This window comes from Hemibagrus wyckioides, linkage group LG13 (assembly GCF_019097595.1).
Source record: "Hemibagrus wyckioides isolate EC202008001 linkage group LG13, SWU_Hwy_1.0, whole genome shotgun sequence".
NCBI lineage: Eukaryota > Metazoa > Chordata > Actinopteri > Siluriformes > Bagridae > Hemibagrus > Hemibagrus wyckioides.
This window is the reverse complement of record NC_080722.1, coordinates 11642802-11658319: the sequence shown is the minus strand read 5'-3', so window position 1 is coordinate 11658319 and position 15518 is coordinate 11642802. Positions and strand designations below refer to the sequence as shown.

General features: G+C 40.8%; 1 protein-coding gene across 11 annotated transcripts in view; it reads left to right on the top strand.

The window, feature by feature from the left end:
* The window catches only part of svila (supervillin a), a 73668-nt gene extending 58156 nt beyond the window's left edge, over positions 1-15512 (top strand). For 9 of the 11 annotated variants that reach the window (XM_058406175.1, XM_058406169.1, XM_058406170.1 and 6 more), the window contains 19 exons: positions 1340-1512; positions 1721-1876; positions 2331-2467; positions 3079-3226; positions 3367-3512; positions 4042-4217; positions 5026-5173; positions 5378-5571; positions 5711-5793; positions 5971-6119; positions 6220-6325; positions 7297-7504; positions 11014-11147; positions 11224-11379; positions 11844-11987; positions 12408-12529; positions 12729-12884; positions 13323-13343; positions 14596-15512. In XM_058406175.1, coding sequence (XP_058262158.1) covers positions 1340-1512; positions 1721-1876; positions 2331-2467; positions 3079-3226; positions 3367-3512; positions 4042-4217; positions 5026-5173; positions 5378-5571; positions 5711-5793; positions 5971-6119; positions 6220-6325; positions 7297-7504; positions 11014-11147; positions 11224-11379; positions 11844-11987; positions 12408-12529; positions 12729-12884; positions 13323-13343; positions 14596-14682 — 2644 coding nt within the window. In that variant the 3' untranslated portion in view covers positions 14683-15512. The remainder of the gene's footprint in view (positions 1-1339; positions 1513-1720; positions 1877-2330; positions 2468-3078; positions 3227-3366; positions 3513-4041; positions 4218-5025; positions 5174-5377; positions 5572-5710; positions 5794-5970; positions 6120-6219; positions 6326-7296; positions 7505-11013; positions 11148-11223; positions 11380-11843; positions 11988-12407; positions 12530-12728; positions 12885-13322; positions 13344-14595) is intronic. The other 2 variants (XM_058406165.1, XM_058406174.1) reach the window with 1 other exon arrangement.
* Positions 15513-15518: the final 6 nt, after the last annotated feature.

Genomic DNA, 15518 nt, shown 5'->3' with positions numbered 1-15518 from the left:
TCACTTCCATGCCCACAGGTGTATAAAATCAAGCACCTAGGCATGCAGACTGTTTTTACAAACATTTGTGAAAGAATGGGTCGCTCTCAGGAGCTCAGTGAATTCCAGCGTGGAACTGTGATAGGATGCCACCTGTGTAACAAATCCAGTCGTGAAATTTCCTCGCTCCTAAATATAATACAGCTGACAGTTGACTGTGGAATAAGAACATGGACGTGTTTGGGAACAACAGCAACTCAGCCACAAAGTGTTAGGCCACGTAAACTGACGGAGTGGGGTCAGCGGATGCTGAGGCGCATAGTGTGAAGAGGTCGCCAACTTTCTGCAGAGTCGATCACTACAGACCTCCAAACTTCATGTGGCCTTCAGATTAGCTCAAGAACAGTGCGCAGAGAGCTTCATGGAATGGGTTTCCATGGCCGAGCAGCTGCATCCAAGCCATACATCACCAAGTGCAATGCAAAGCGTCGGATGCAGTGGTGTAAAGCACGCCGCCACTGGACTCTAGAGCAGTGGAGACGCGTTCTCTGGAGTGACGAATCGCGCTTCTCCATCTGGCAATCTGATGGACGAGTCTGGGTTTGGCGGTTGCCAGGAGAACGGTACTTGTCTGACTGCATTGTGCCAAGTGTAAAGTTTGGTGGAGGGGGGATTATGGTGTGGGGTTGTTTTTCAGGAGCTGGGCTTGGCCCCTTAGTTCCAGTGAAAGGAACTCTGAATGCTTCAGCATACCAAGACATTTTGGACAATTCCATGCTCCCAACTTTGTGGGAACAGTTTGGAGCTGGCCCCTTCCTCTTCCAACATGACTGTGCACCAGTGACCAAAGCAAGGTCCATAAAGACATGGATGACAGAGTCTGGTGTGGATGAACTTGACTGGCCTGCACAGAGTCCTGACCTCAACCCGATAGAACACCTTTGGGATGAATTAGAGCGGAGACTGAGAGCCAGGCCTTCTCGTCCAACATCAGTGTGTGACCTCACAAATGCGCTTCTGGAAGAATGGTCAAAAATTCCCATAAACACACTCCTAAACCTTGTGGACAGCCTTCCCAGAAGAGTTGAAGCTGTTATAGCTGCAAAGGGTGGACCGACGTCATCTTGAACCCTATGGATTAGGAGTGGGATGTCACTTAAGTTCATATGCGAGTCAAGGCAGGTGAGCGAATACTTTTGGCAATATAGTGTATCTGAGGTAAAAGTTAAAGAAGTATTATAAGGAAAAAAAAATCTAAAAACTGTCAAAAAAAAAAAAAAGATATGATCCATTCTAATGGCTCAGGATTTTTCTCAAATACATTCATAGCATAGTGACTTTTAACCTGTGTGTTTTTAAGGCTGACCTCAGAGATGGTGCAGCACAAGCGTGCGGTGCGTCCAGCCCGAAACGTGCAAGCATCCAGAAACCCTCTGAAGATGCTGGCTGCACGAGAGGACATTAGACATGAGTACACAGAGCAGAGGCTTAACATTGGTGTGCTAGAGAGCAAGAGGATCACTCACGAGAAGAGTAAGTGATGGAGGGAGAGGCTGTGAAAGAACAGCTGAATTGGCTTTTACAGAGAAGGAAGACGGGTTGTGTTTCTTTGCATGTTCATCATCATGCATGCATTTTTTCACACATTTTAGAAGTGCTATGTGTATCTGATGATGTTGTGGGTGTGTTTGGCCTGTGTTAAACCACTGCTGTCTGAGTGTGTTTTCACTCTCTCTCTCAGTGTGTAAGAACAGTGGGTTCTCTGCTGTGGCTCTGGCAGGCTTGGCGAGTAAAGAGAACTTCAGCAGTGTGAGTCTGCGGAGTGTGAAGGTCTCAGAGCAAGGCTCTCACAACAGTGCCATGCCTTACAAGGGCACCATGCTCATGCAGGTCAAAGGTCAGTCACTTAACTCTCCCTGAAGTGATGAGAGCAGATCTCCTATGTGGAGAACACTTTAGCGATGTTTAAAATGCCTGAATCTTTACTTTACTTATATTAGTAAATGTAATAACAGTGGGACACAAAATAAGCAAGTTGTATGTGGAGCCTTCTGGAAGATCTGGGATCTCTGTCATGTCTGCACATATTAAGCACTTGTTAGAGTTTTGTGTTGCAGTAAGTTTATTTTGACACTGTTCAGGAGACATGTTGCTTTTGTTACTGAGGTTGTTAATGTTGGTAGATTTATATTGGCTGTGGAAGACATTTCCTCATAAGGCATGAGCTTCTGGGATTTTGTCAGTTTCCTTGTCCAGGGGTCAAACATTTTGTTTTTTTCCCAGTGTTTTGCCTTTTTCAGAGAAAGCATTGAAGCAGATTAACATTTTTTCTTCTTTTTCAAATGAACTAGGTCGACGGCATGTCCAGACAAGGTTAGTCGAGCCTAGAGCTTCCTCTCTGAACAGTGGCGATTGTTTCCTCTTGGTTACACCCCAGTACTGTTTTATCTGGATTGGAGAGTTCGCAAATGTCATTGAGAGAGCCAAAGTAAGTGTTCACCTAGACAAACTCCCCACACACACAAAAACATTTAATTTCTTTCTTTTTTTTTTGTTTTCATCTAACACTTTGCTCTAATATAATATTTCATAACAGGACAGAGAGTGATAAAATAGTCTGTGAATAGCCTGTGTGTGTTGCTTGATAAAGTGCTCCACGTGCAGGAAGTCAGCAAAATTAACCTCAGAGCTTGTTTGACATCATACCAGAAGCAGGAAGTTGGTTGTAAAAGACAGGAAACATTCAACAAGTCAGCACCGTCATACAGACCAAAACATTATGTTGTTTAAACATACAGAGGTCATTGAACTCTGTCTGGTGATGTATTTGGCCTACTTAAGAAATTCCCAAATTCACAGCTTACTTTTTATTCTTAGACTTCTGCCATGGATAGTAGGCCATGTGTTCTCAGAGAAATTTACTTCAGAATTATTTCAAAGTCTATATTATGTTCTTTTATAGAGTAGATTTAGTTACCTCTAGGATGGCCATATTTGAACATCTAGATTAATGCACTTTAAATTTGTGATTGCTTATACATCTTTACTATATTGTGGCTAATGTTAATGTTATTAAACCAACTTTTATCCTATTTACAGGCTGCAGAGATGGCCACATTTATCCAGACCAAGCATGACCTTGGATGCAGAGCCTCTTACATTCACACAGTAGAGGAGGGTATCAATACCCACAGCCATGCATCCAAGGAATTCTGGAAGATTCTGGGAGGGCAGACCAGCTACCAAGGTGATATGCTGTTCACTGTTATTACATGATGTAAAACGCTTGTCTGAGCTCCTGCTATACTGCTTCTTCGCATTTTGGATGGTGAAAGCTGCTGTGAGAGCAGTATTTGGTGGATAACAGGAATTTTCTACACATCACAGCTGCAGGAACTCCAGAGGAGGATGAGTTTTATGAGACCGCTATAGTGGAGACAAACTGTGTCTACAAGCTGCATGAGGACAAGCTGGTTCCTGATGATGATTTCTGGGGCAGAGTACCACGCTGCTCCATGCTCAGCCCTGCAGAGGTCAGGCCATGCTGGTTAACCACAGTTCTGAACTAGCAGCATCCATATTACATGTACTTTACATATGTGTGGTGGTCCGGAGGAAACATACAAAGTCATTGTGGCTAAAGTCTATTATATAGAAAAACATTCTGGTTTTGGCCAAAAAAGGTTTTTTTCTGACATAGTGCAACACCTAAGATTACAATAAATAACAATGAATGAATGAATGAATAAAAAATACATGGAAATGTTGTACTTATTTTGCTTCTTTATCTTCCTGCAAAAACCTCAGGTAATGAGCCGTTTTACTAATTTCAGCATTAAATGCAATTATTCTGCCTAAAGACAACTAAATCCTCGCTAGCTCTGTTTCCTCATATTGTAAATGCCAGTTGTTGGATGTTTACAGGCTGTAGAGAAATAGACATCAGACTAATTATCTGAGATTTCTGCTGTCAACTTCACCATGTTAAGGGTTTTTCCAGGCTGCCCCACATATATTGTATGAACTGCAGATTTCTGATGTGTGTGTTTTTGTATCTTGCAGGTGCTGGTGTTTGATTTTGGCAGTGAGGTGTATGTGTGGCATGGTAAAGAGGTGACATTGGCACAAAGAAAAGTGGCATTTCAGCTGGCAAAGCACCTCTGGAATGGGACATTTGACTACACAACCTGTGATATCAACCCATTAGATCCAGGAGAGTGTAACTCTCTTATCCCCAGGTCTGTACAAGCATATAACTTGTATTGAGGAATTTTAATGTTCTTTTGGCTTTCTACACAGACAGGCAGTATACTTTGTTTCTGTACATTCTCTTTTCCATCTATAGTGTTAACTAGAGTTAAATAAATACCCCAGATCTCCTACCTAATCAACTGCATCTTTACTATTGCAAATAACAATTACAACATTTTCTACACTTCATGAGAAGTGAGCGGAAAACCTATTGACTCAAAACTATCATGAAGGACTTTTTAGGGCTGCCGTTAAAGTATGTTGATAAATTAACCAGAAATTTTCTGATTTAAAAAGTGGTCCAGTAACTAAACGACAAAATCATAGATGTTTGTAAATAAAATCCAAATCTATAGTGAATTGTTTATAAAAGTGTTCTGAAGGAGTTTTTCCACATAAACATTTGACTGAATGCAACTGCCTTTCCATATAATTCTATTCCAGCTCCAGAGAAAGGTGTGAAATTCTATAAACTCACATATGTTACAGATGTGGTTAAAAATGCTGGGATATTTCTTTATACACCCTAGTAAATATTATTATTGGAACCTTTTTAAAGACGTGACTCCTGATGTGTTGTGTTATGAAATGCTAAACTCTTGCCCAGACTCCTGGGCAAGAGTTTAGCCAAATTTTACTGTTCATAAACAAAGACATAGTGTAGCCATGATGGTGCCTGATACACAAAGCTCACATCTCTTCACCTGTTTGTTTCTTGGGCACGTGTCTAAATATACATATATATATATGACAGAGCTAGTCTGTGGGAGTATTTATGGTTTGTGTTTGTGTTAGGAAAGGCCAAGGCCGGCCAGACTGGGCTGTATTTGGCAGGGTGGCACAGCACAATGAGACTATACTGTTTAAGGAGAAGTTTCTAGACTGGAGTGACTCCAAGCAGGCTTTAAAGAAGAATGATGACCTAGAAGCTCTTGAACACAAGGTATTGCAACAGAAAGATCTCAATTTCACACAAAAACAAAGATATGAAGAGCTTTGTGAGTGTGTTGATATTAATGACAGGTTATAATACAGTATGTAAGTGACACAGTTTAGGTGAAAATGTGTTTTTTTGTTGTTGTTGCTTTTGTATTGGACTATATCTTTAAAACTATGTAACAATGTTTTCTTTATTGTTGTGCTGTAGGAGGTGCAAAGTGGTGACTGCCGATCATATAATGTGTCTCTGATGTTGCCATTGTCCCATGCCCCTGTTCGGACTGTCCTGGATGGCATGGATGTGGGGCGAGGTTATGGTATGCTGGAGGGAGATGACAGGAGGAACTTTGAAATTAGCACTCTGTCTGTGGATGTGTGGCATATCCTGGAGTTTGACTACAGGTACAGAACAGAGCACATATTTTGTTGTTTTTTAAAACTATCTAGACAGTATATAAATACTTAAAGTGAATTGAATGATTCCTAAATCTTATTCAGAATGTATATTAAATGTTTGTATATGTGTGTGTCCCTGATGCAGTCGGCTGCCCAAGCAGAGCATTGGGCAGTTTCATGAGGGAGACACATATGTAGTTAAATGGAAGTACATGGTCAGTACAGCAGGTGAGTATCTCTTCTTTGGTGCATCTGTATTTGTGCAAATGTGTGTATTTCTTAGTAAAGAAACTATTCATGTTCATTTCAGTGTCTAACTAAATGTTCTGTCTGAGTAAATGATCATCTCCATCATGCTCACATCATCACCACCATCTGTTGGTGTGTGTGTGTGTGTGTTTTCAGTTGGAAAAAGGCTGAATTCTGAGCGGACTGTTGGCCCGGGTAAGGAGAGGTGTGCATACTTCTTCTGGCAGGGTCGTAACGCCACCGTTAGTGAGAAGGGAACATCGGCTCTCATGACTATAGAGCTGGATGAGGAGAGAGGAGCACAGGTCTTCCACCTGTTTTAATCCACACTTCACACACTGTTGTTATTATTAGGGATCATTCTACCTCTGTTATTGTTCTATAATGTAGCTTTGTGTGTTTCAGGTCCAGGTGCAGCAGGGAAAGGAACCCCCCTGTTTCCTACAGTGTTTTAATGGAGGCATGATGATTCATGCAGGAAAGAGAGAAGAAGAAGAAGAGAATACACAGAGTATGCTACAGTCTTGTTAGCTTTTCTCTCTCATTAGATGTGCCTGTTAGTCTGCATGTTCTTTTGATGATATGTTAGCATGACTGTTATGATGGTTGATCTGGTCTTTGTATTTATATCTTTTACTGTGCATTCCTCTGGTAAAGGTCAATATGCAATGTCCACTTTGGTTTTGATAAATGTTCCAAATATTGGTCAAGAAAAATTGTCCTATGAAAACTAAGGCATTATACCATGTTTTAAACTTGTATTGTGAATTCACTCAGATGCTACACTGTTTTATGCATAGTGTTTGAAATTTGTAGTGTGTGGCACTGGCACAAAGGTCTCCTACCCAAATTATGGTGGTCTTTTATTGTTTATGGTTGTGGGGAAGAGGGGGTGAAAATTTCTGCTGAGCTACAGTTAGTAATTTCCTTGTTTTCAGGTTTCCCTGATAAAATGGCAACTAACAGTAAATACAATGTAGGTGTTCCTAATAAACTGGCAACTGAGTGCATTTGTGTATTCTAAGTAGCAGGGGAGGACATATTCAAAAATGTTTTCTGACTTTTCTAAAATTTCTCTTTCCTGCCTGTCAGTCATGACTAGTGTGTATAGAAAATGGAAAACAGGAAAATGCTGTATGATACAGATAGTGTCATTCACACCAGGGGTTTAGTGTAGCTTGTGCTCCACTGGCTTGCTTTTAGAGTTCCTAAAACAAAATACAGTACATAAACTATTTGTACAGACTAAAATTCCTTTTAGAGTGATTTTTTTTTTTTTTTAAATGTTTTGTTGCCCATCATTTTAATTTGTTTTAGAAACCTACACAGTTTTTTTTTTTTTTTTTTTTTTTAAAGTAATATAGTTTTCAGTTTTCACTCGTTTATTTTCTTGCAAAGGAAAACTTTGTCTCTTTGATTCGTTATTTATTTTGCAGCCAATACTGAGTCTTGTTAATTTTTTTTTTTTCCACTTGTGTGCAGATGACTGGAAGTTGTACTGTGTGAGAGGAGAGAAGCCAGTAGAGGGCCACCTGCTGGAGGTGGTGTGTCACTGCAGCAGCCTGCGCTCTCGCACCTCCATGATTTTGCTCAACATCCCTAAAGCCAGCATGTACCTGTGGCATGGCTGCAAGGCCCAAGCACACGCACGAGATGTGGGCCGCACTGCTGCTAACAAGATTAAAGAGCGGTGAGTGAACAAAACATACAGAAAAAACACACAGTGGTATTAACTTTCACCAAGTTTACACTTAGTCGTTGCATGCATGTTGAGATATAGTTCACTTTAATCTGTTAACTATCTGTCTCGCAAACAAACCAAAGCCCCTCCCAGTATGTGACATACATCTCAATGTCTGTGCTGTGAGGAATAAAACATTAGCAATATTAATTATTACATGAAATACCATCTTTATCATAAAATGATATTTCATTTTTAAATAATAATTTAAAAAACAAGTTAGTGTCTGAATGTGGTGATCCGATTTGCATATTAACAGTTCCCTTTTGAGGGAACTCGATGCTGCGTCATGGCTGATGCTATGGGAACGCTTTTTTACAGAAGTTGTCTAAAGATCTGTGAAATCATGCCGATTTATTGGCTCGGGTAGGTCATGTGACGAAGCGGGGTGTGCCAGCAAGACCATGAAAGGGTACCTACATCACATTACTCCAGCTTCTTTGTCTTCAGGAAGTGCTCTGTGTATGTTTGTGTCGATTGTTTGTCCTGTCTGCCTTGATTAGGAAAAAAAAGATATATATATATATATATACAGTGAGGGAAAAAATTATTTGATCCCCTGCTGATTTTGTACGTTTGCCCACTGGCAAAGAAATGATCAGTCTGTAATTTTAATGGTAGGTGAATTTGAACAGTGAGAGACAGAATAACAACAAAAAAATCCAGAAAAACGCATTTCAAAAAAGTTCTACATTGATTTGCATTTTAATGAGTGAAATAAGTATTTGATCCCCTATCAATCAAAGATATCTGGCTCCCAGGTGTCTTTTATACAGGTAAGGAGCTGAGATTACAGTAGGAGCACTCTCGGGGAGTGCTCATAATCTCAGCTCATTAACTGTATGAAAGACACCTGTCCACAGAAGGAAGCAATCAATCAGATTCCAAACTCTCCATCATGGCCAAGACCAAAGAGCTGTCCATGGATGTCAGGGACAAGACTGTAGACCTACACAAGGCTGGAATGAGCTAAAAGACCATCGCCAAGCAGCTTGGTGAGAAGGTGACAACAGTTGGTGCGATTATTCCCAAATGGAAGAAACACAAAAGGACTGTCAATCTTCCTCGGTCTGGGGCTCCATGCAAGATCTCGCCTCATGGAGTTTCAATGATCATGAGAACGGCGAGGAATCAGCCCAGAATTACACTGGAAGATTTTGTCAATGATCTCAAGGCAGCTGGGACCATAGTCACGAAGAAAACAATTGGTAACACACTACGCCGTGAAAGACTGAAATCCAGCAGCGCCTGCAAGGTCCCCCTGCTAAAGAAAGCACATGTACAGGCTCATCTGTTTGGCAAGTTTGCCAGTGAACATCTGAATGATTCAGAGGTCATGTGGTTTAAATGAGACCAAAATCCAGCTCTTTGGCATGAACTCAACTCGCCGTGTTTGACGGTGGGGATGGTCTTCTTGGAGTCATAGGCACCATTCCTCCTCCTTCAAACATGGAGGTGGAAACATTTTTTGTTTCCACAAAAATTCCACAAAAAAACCACTTTGGGGGTGTTTTTCTGCTAAGGGGACAGGACAACCACACCGCATCAAAGGGACGATGGACGGAGCCATATACTGTCAAATCTTGAGTGAGAACCTCCTTCCCTCAGCCAGGGCATTGAAAATGGGTAGTGGATGCAAAGAGGAGTGGGCCCAAATTCCTTGAGATGTGTGCAAACCTGGTGGCCAACTATAAGAAATGTCTGACGTCTGTGATTGCCAACAAGGGTTTGCCACCAAGTACTAAGTCATGTTTTGGAAAGGGGTCAAATACTTATTTCACTCAATAAAATGCAAATCAATGTATAACTTTTTTGAAATGTGTTTTTCTGGATTTTTTTGTTGTTATTCTGTCTCTCACTGTTCAGATAAACCTACCATTAAAATTACAGACTGATCATTTCTTTGTCGGTGGGCAGACGTACAAATATATCTCAGAAGTGGCTTTGTTCGTACCTGAGGAGTCAACCCACTGTCCCCTGTGGCTTTCTCTTTTCACCAGCTGGATACCATAGTGCAAACATAGTTGAGGCTTCCTCTGTATACTTTCCCCTAATATCTCTGCTCACGGGGGTCCTAGCCAGGGTACACCAAGACTGAGCCTGCCAGTTACTGGTGGCTTTTCATTGACCCACCTGAATATGGCTTGTGGACTTAGGTTCCTAATTTTGCATCAGGAGGAATCTCCTCTCTCAGGCAGAGATTTGGAACCTCTTGGTGTGGCTCCAGAGGGGGACCAGCTCCTAGATTTGGGTCTCCCAGCCTGTTAGTACAGTCCAAGAGTTCCTTCAGACATGCCTCTTTGAGGACACCCTCTACACTGAGGAATGCGTGACAGCAATTGCTGCAAGTCACGTGCCTGTTCTCTGATCTCTCGCTTTCTGTGTGTTGCCATAGAGGCTTTCCTGCAGATCCCGCCTCCCCTCCTGGGACCTCTCAGTGGTCCAGGAGGGGCTTATCTGAGCCCCCTTTAAGCCAGTGGAGTCAGCCTCTGAGGAGTTTCTGACCCTGGGAACAGCTCTGCTATTAGCTGGTTGTCCAGTCTTTCTGCAGGCGTTCTGCCATCCACCCCACATGTTGGTGCATAGGGGAGAGACTGGACCTGATGTGCCCAGTTCAGGTTCTCAGCACTTACATCCATTGCTTAAGCACATGGTGCAAGTCATCTGAGTTCTGGGTCCTGGGTCTTACAGGGCTAGTGGTGCACTGCTCCCAGCTCATTTGTGCCCTTTTACAAACTCCAGGACAGACATCTTCCAGTGTTTGGCGGCATTGGTATTGGCATTCCCATAGCGTCAACCATGATACAGTATTGAATTCACTCGAAAGGGTAAGGGAATCATAGTAAGCTAACAGCTTATGTATGTAACTGGGTTCCCTGTGAAGGAATCGGGGTGCTGTGTCATGGCTGATACTAAGGGAACGCTTCTTCGTGGAAGTTGTGTCTGAAGCTTTGTGAGAAATCACACCAATTTATCGGCAAGCGTAGGTCATGTGACGAAGCGGGGAACGTCAGCAAGACCATAAAGGGCATCTATGTTATATTACTCCAGCTATTACTTGAAGGAAGCCTGAGTGTATGCCCGGAGTTTGGCCAGCGATGCAGTATCTCGCTCCCTTCCCAGGGAACTGGGTTACGTACATAACCCTGGTGTAGATTACTATCATATTTCATTCTGGCCCATCGGATATGGCTATAAGTGAAAATGTGTTTAAATTGTGATCAGGATAAAATCCAGATTCCATAATCCAGAAGTTGCATGAAATGGCCATTATTGTTTCTTAATTACTGTAGCACATTAATGCTATGTCTACTTCTAACCCTATTTTTTATATTCAGACATCCTCCATTTGTTATGGTTATGGTTAAAATTGTCATGTGTCTCTTTGATTATGTAGAGAGTTGGTCCCCCACTAAGTGATCAATTTAACCACACACACTGTTGATGTTTATTTTCAGGTGTCCACTAGAAGCGGGACTTCACAGCAGTAGCAACGTGACCATTCACGAGTGTGAGGAAGGCACTGAACCAGTAGGATTCTGGGATGGTCTTGGGAGACGCGACCGCAAGGCGTATGACTGTATGATCCATGGTGAGTTAGGTTTTACAGCTGTGTATGTGTGTTTTGTGTTTGTACTAGCTAACATGTACCGTAATTTGTGTTTTAGATTTGGGAAAGTTTAATTTCACACCACGGTTGTACCACTTAAGCAGTGCATCAGGGGAGTTTGTTGCTGTGGAGTTGATCTGTCCATCCAGAGAGCCAAACCTGGTCAACTCCATGCCTTTCCACCAGGAAGATCTGTATAACGTCACCCAGCCAGGTGCAGTCTACAGACACTGAACACACTGACCACATGCTTGTATACTGTAAACCGCACCAGTGTGTATACTGTATTTAAAGTCCTCTTCTGCATAGTGGAACAAAGTTGTCATATCAAGTTATACAATCAGTCAAATTCTTTTGAAGCCCCAAATTCACCTGTGCACAAATTCAGTTACGTTGATGCAATATACATCAACTAATAAAATAACTCATCCCTAATTTTGTTTTGCAACAAAAGTCCCATCTCGCACTACGCTATAAAATAATATAGATCGTCTAGTCTTGTTTTCTGTTCAGTTTCTCTCTTGTTTATCTGATGTTAGATTAAAAATAAAGCTAACTATACATCAAAACCAAACTAGTGAGCCTGTAAAAGTGTAAAATAATAAACATGTACAGTATCTCTAAGATGCACCTGCACTGGTCCAGGAATGTAATTGCTGCTGTGATTTTCTGTTACAGCTCTGTTTTTGGTCGATAATCATCATGAGGTGTACCTGTGGCAAGGCTGGTGGTCTCAGGACAGTGAGAACACAGGCTCTGCCCGCATCCGATGGGACTTGGACAGGAAGTGTGCCATGGAAACTGTGCTACAGTACAGCCGAGGTAAAAAAGAAGGGAGATGTTTACTGAAATAGTGAAATTGAGTGGGGGAAAAACATGTACCATGTAATTTTCATAATTTTATGAAACATTTAATACTACTTACCTGGCTACTGTCTACTTACTGTAGAATATTGAGAGGGAAAAAAGTTATTGAGAAATATAGCCTGCATAAGTTTTCATCCACTACCAAGACTTCAAATGGTTTAATCTCAGAGACAACACTTTAATGCATTTTTATAACCATTACTTTATCCGTTTTCTAAAACAGGTAACTCATAGAAATTATGCCAGGTTCTTAAAATAGCATTTTCAACTGTGAGATCACAAGAGCAGCTGTGTAAATGCATTGGAGGATTGTGTTGGAAAAAGTTTTCTGTTCCCTTTTGACCCTTTGCTCTCTGTATTTTTGTGTATGAACAGAGAAGAATGAAAAGAAGCCTCCTAAAGCCTACCTGATTCATGCAGGACTGGAGCCACTTACATTCACTAACATGTTCCCCTGCTGGGAGCACAGAGAGGACATCGCTGAGATCACAGAGAAGGTTTTCCACTTCACACACAAACAAACTGCTCAAAAGCAGTTACAATCTGAACGAGACATGCAGCTTAAAATGTCTTTAACTGCCCAAAGAATGTAATTTAAAAGAAGAAGAAGATAGATGGCTGGATGGATTGATCAATGGCAGCTGGATACATGAATAAACCATTAACTGCCCCTCTTTGCTTTATTCCATGTTATAGGAAGCAGAAGTATGTAATCAGATCATTCTAGTGGAAGATGTTTTGGCCAGACTCTGTAAGACCACCTATCCGCTGGCTGCTCTCATGGCCCGGCCTTTACCAGAAGGTGTCGACCCTCTGCACCTTGAGCTCTACCTGTCGGACGAAGACTTTGAGGTGAGATCCCAACCTCTGTTCCTGTACTGATCATTCCAAAAACATACTTTGCTGATCAGGTTTAACTTTGTACAGAGAGTTTTTGAAGCATGTATGCTTAAATTCACATTATAAGAGAGCTCATTTCAACCTCAGTTTTGCTCTAATGGACAGCATTGTCTAGCTTTTTGCAGTTCTAATGAGAAATTGTACTAGCTAGCAAGTTTAAGCACATATTTACTGAAGGTAAAAGCTTGTCAGATTTGTAATATAGTATGATGGTCATCCTATTTCATTCTAGTCGGTCTTTCTCTTTCATTCATAATCTACTCTCCATCCTCTTTCTTTACTCTCTTGTATGAAGACTTTTCTTCCCCCATTATTCGTTCTTTGCCATGTGTCCCTTGTGGTGGCATAGTCTCGTATCTGACAGTGGTTACGTTTTCCTTTCACCTTTAGGGTGTAGGGGCCTATGGGAAGGTGAGTTTTTTACAGACTGCTGGTGTTCCCCACATTCACACTATGCTTGTAATTGGAATCAGTCAACAAAAAGTTTACCTTGCTTGTTTCACAACTCTCACATGTCTTCTGTATAACCTTGGTGTGGGTTTCTGATCTGCCACACAAGATAACACACTTTTTAAAAAATTATTTAATGCATGTGTTTCTCACCACTTAATTGATTAATTTGTTTTTATCAGAAGAGACTTCCTGGTGTTATCCACATGGTTACTGGTATATGTACAACAATGTCCATTTATTCAGTACATGTGAGACAGCCCTGCTATTAACCACTATAACCTCAGAAGCCGAAATGTCCTGAACCTATTAATATAGAATAATACCAAATACTAGCCAGCAACATGATTTCTGTGTTCAGAAAGTAAACGCAAATGTCACACACTGTAATAAGAGTTTAGCATATACCTCTGACTACAGTAAGTCAAATAAAATGCCAAGTCTATAATGTCCTGTTAGGACTATTATTAAAACCATAGTTGTATTATATGGTATTATCACAGGAATTCTATTGAAACATTGAACAGACCTATAGTACACAACTAGCTAACATGCTCACACATTTTTGTCTGTAGTTGAGGTGTTCGGCCCAGCACATATGAGCCTTTTCTTCCTTTTTATGAAGAGGATTTTGTAAAACACGATGTGGACAGTCAACTTTGGGCCAACTGTATTTCACTCCAAATCTCAGGCTTCTGTATTAAAACACTAGTACTGCACTATTGTAGATATGCAACTACATATACCTATGCCTTGTAGCTACATTCACAGGCCTGTTTATCAATTACAATGTAATGGTCTGTAGCCTGTTAGAAAACATGACAGCTTCCTTCTGTCGGTGCTGTAGAAATGAACAAGCACAGCAATGACACTCGTGTTTGTTGCACTAGTATGAATGTTGTGTTGGAGGCCTGCATAGCAAAAGACAGGGCTGTTAGCATATTTGTACCTTCCATGTCACTGACATTATAACTGATGCTAATATAAAGGCACAGTGAGTGTAGCTGTACGGCATACCTAATAACTGAGTGAAGAGTTTGTATGAAGCTAAATGAAAAGTGTGGAATGTTCTCTATATGCATTTGTGAGTAATTCTGTTTAAACATGAGTGTCTGTGTTTTTTTCCCCCAACGGGCCTTTTCAATATCTAATCAGTTTAATGTTTCCTCAAATACCATGTCTTTGTGTTTCTGTGTGTCTGTTTCTTTTACAGAAAGCACTAGAGATGACAAGAATGGAGTATGAAGCTTTGCCAGGATGGAAGCAGGTGAACGTGAAGAAAGCCAAAGGATTGTTCTAGTGGGTTTACGAGGATGAAGATAATCGCTGGTGCAGTGTAGAAAAAGATGGAACAAGCATGTGGTGCATCTTACACTCCCTTTTTAGCTGAACTTTATAAATGTACAAATGTGCTCATGCGAGTGCACTGGAAAGGGATATAAGAAGAAAAGAAAGGTGCAGTGGATATGGTCAGAGATTAGCAGAGGTTTACCAGCTTCTTGGAGTATCTCTTTCTGTTCCCCCTTTTTTTTCCCATAATGTTAAATTGTAAAAAGCTGTAAATTACTGTAATTTTTTTTTTTGTTTGAGGTTTTGTTTCTCCAGCTTTTTTGTTCATTCCACTACGTGTTCATGTAGCAGAAATCAAGCTGCAATTACAGTTTCCTGAACTTAAATAGAAAATATGAATATAAATAATATAATTTGAATAATGCTGTGGCCACATCATACCAGCAGACTGTTTTTGCTATACCTGTTAATGCTTATCGTTATTTTACTTCAGTAAACACTTTACAGGGATTTTGTTGCAGTAAATGTACAGTAGAGTATGACAGATATAATAATGTACTAATGATCCTATTAAGTGTCCCCTGTTGTTGTTATACAGGTGCTGCAAGGTGTGGGTGTGACTGAATAACTAGCGAGAGTGTAGTGTGTGAGAGTGTTGTTAACATGAATTCAATTGAATATTGTTGAATTGGAGGTGAATTAAATCTCCTTGCTCAGATCCTACAGTGTATAGTGCCTTCGCTTTCATGTACAGTTTATATAATGAAATATAATAGTATGCAATTTTAATATTTTTGTGAATGTATAAAATATCAGAGAATAAACAGTGAACTATAAAAATATGCA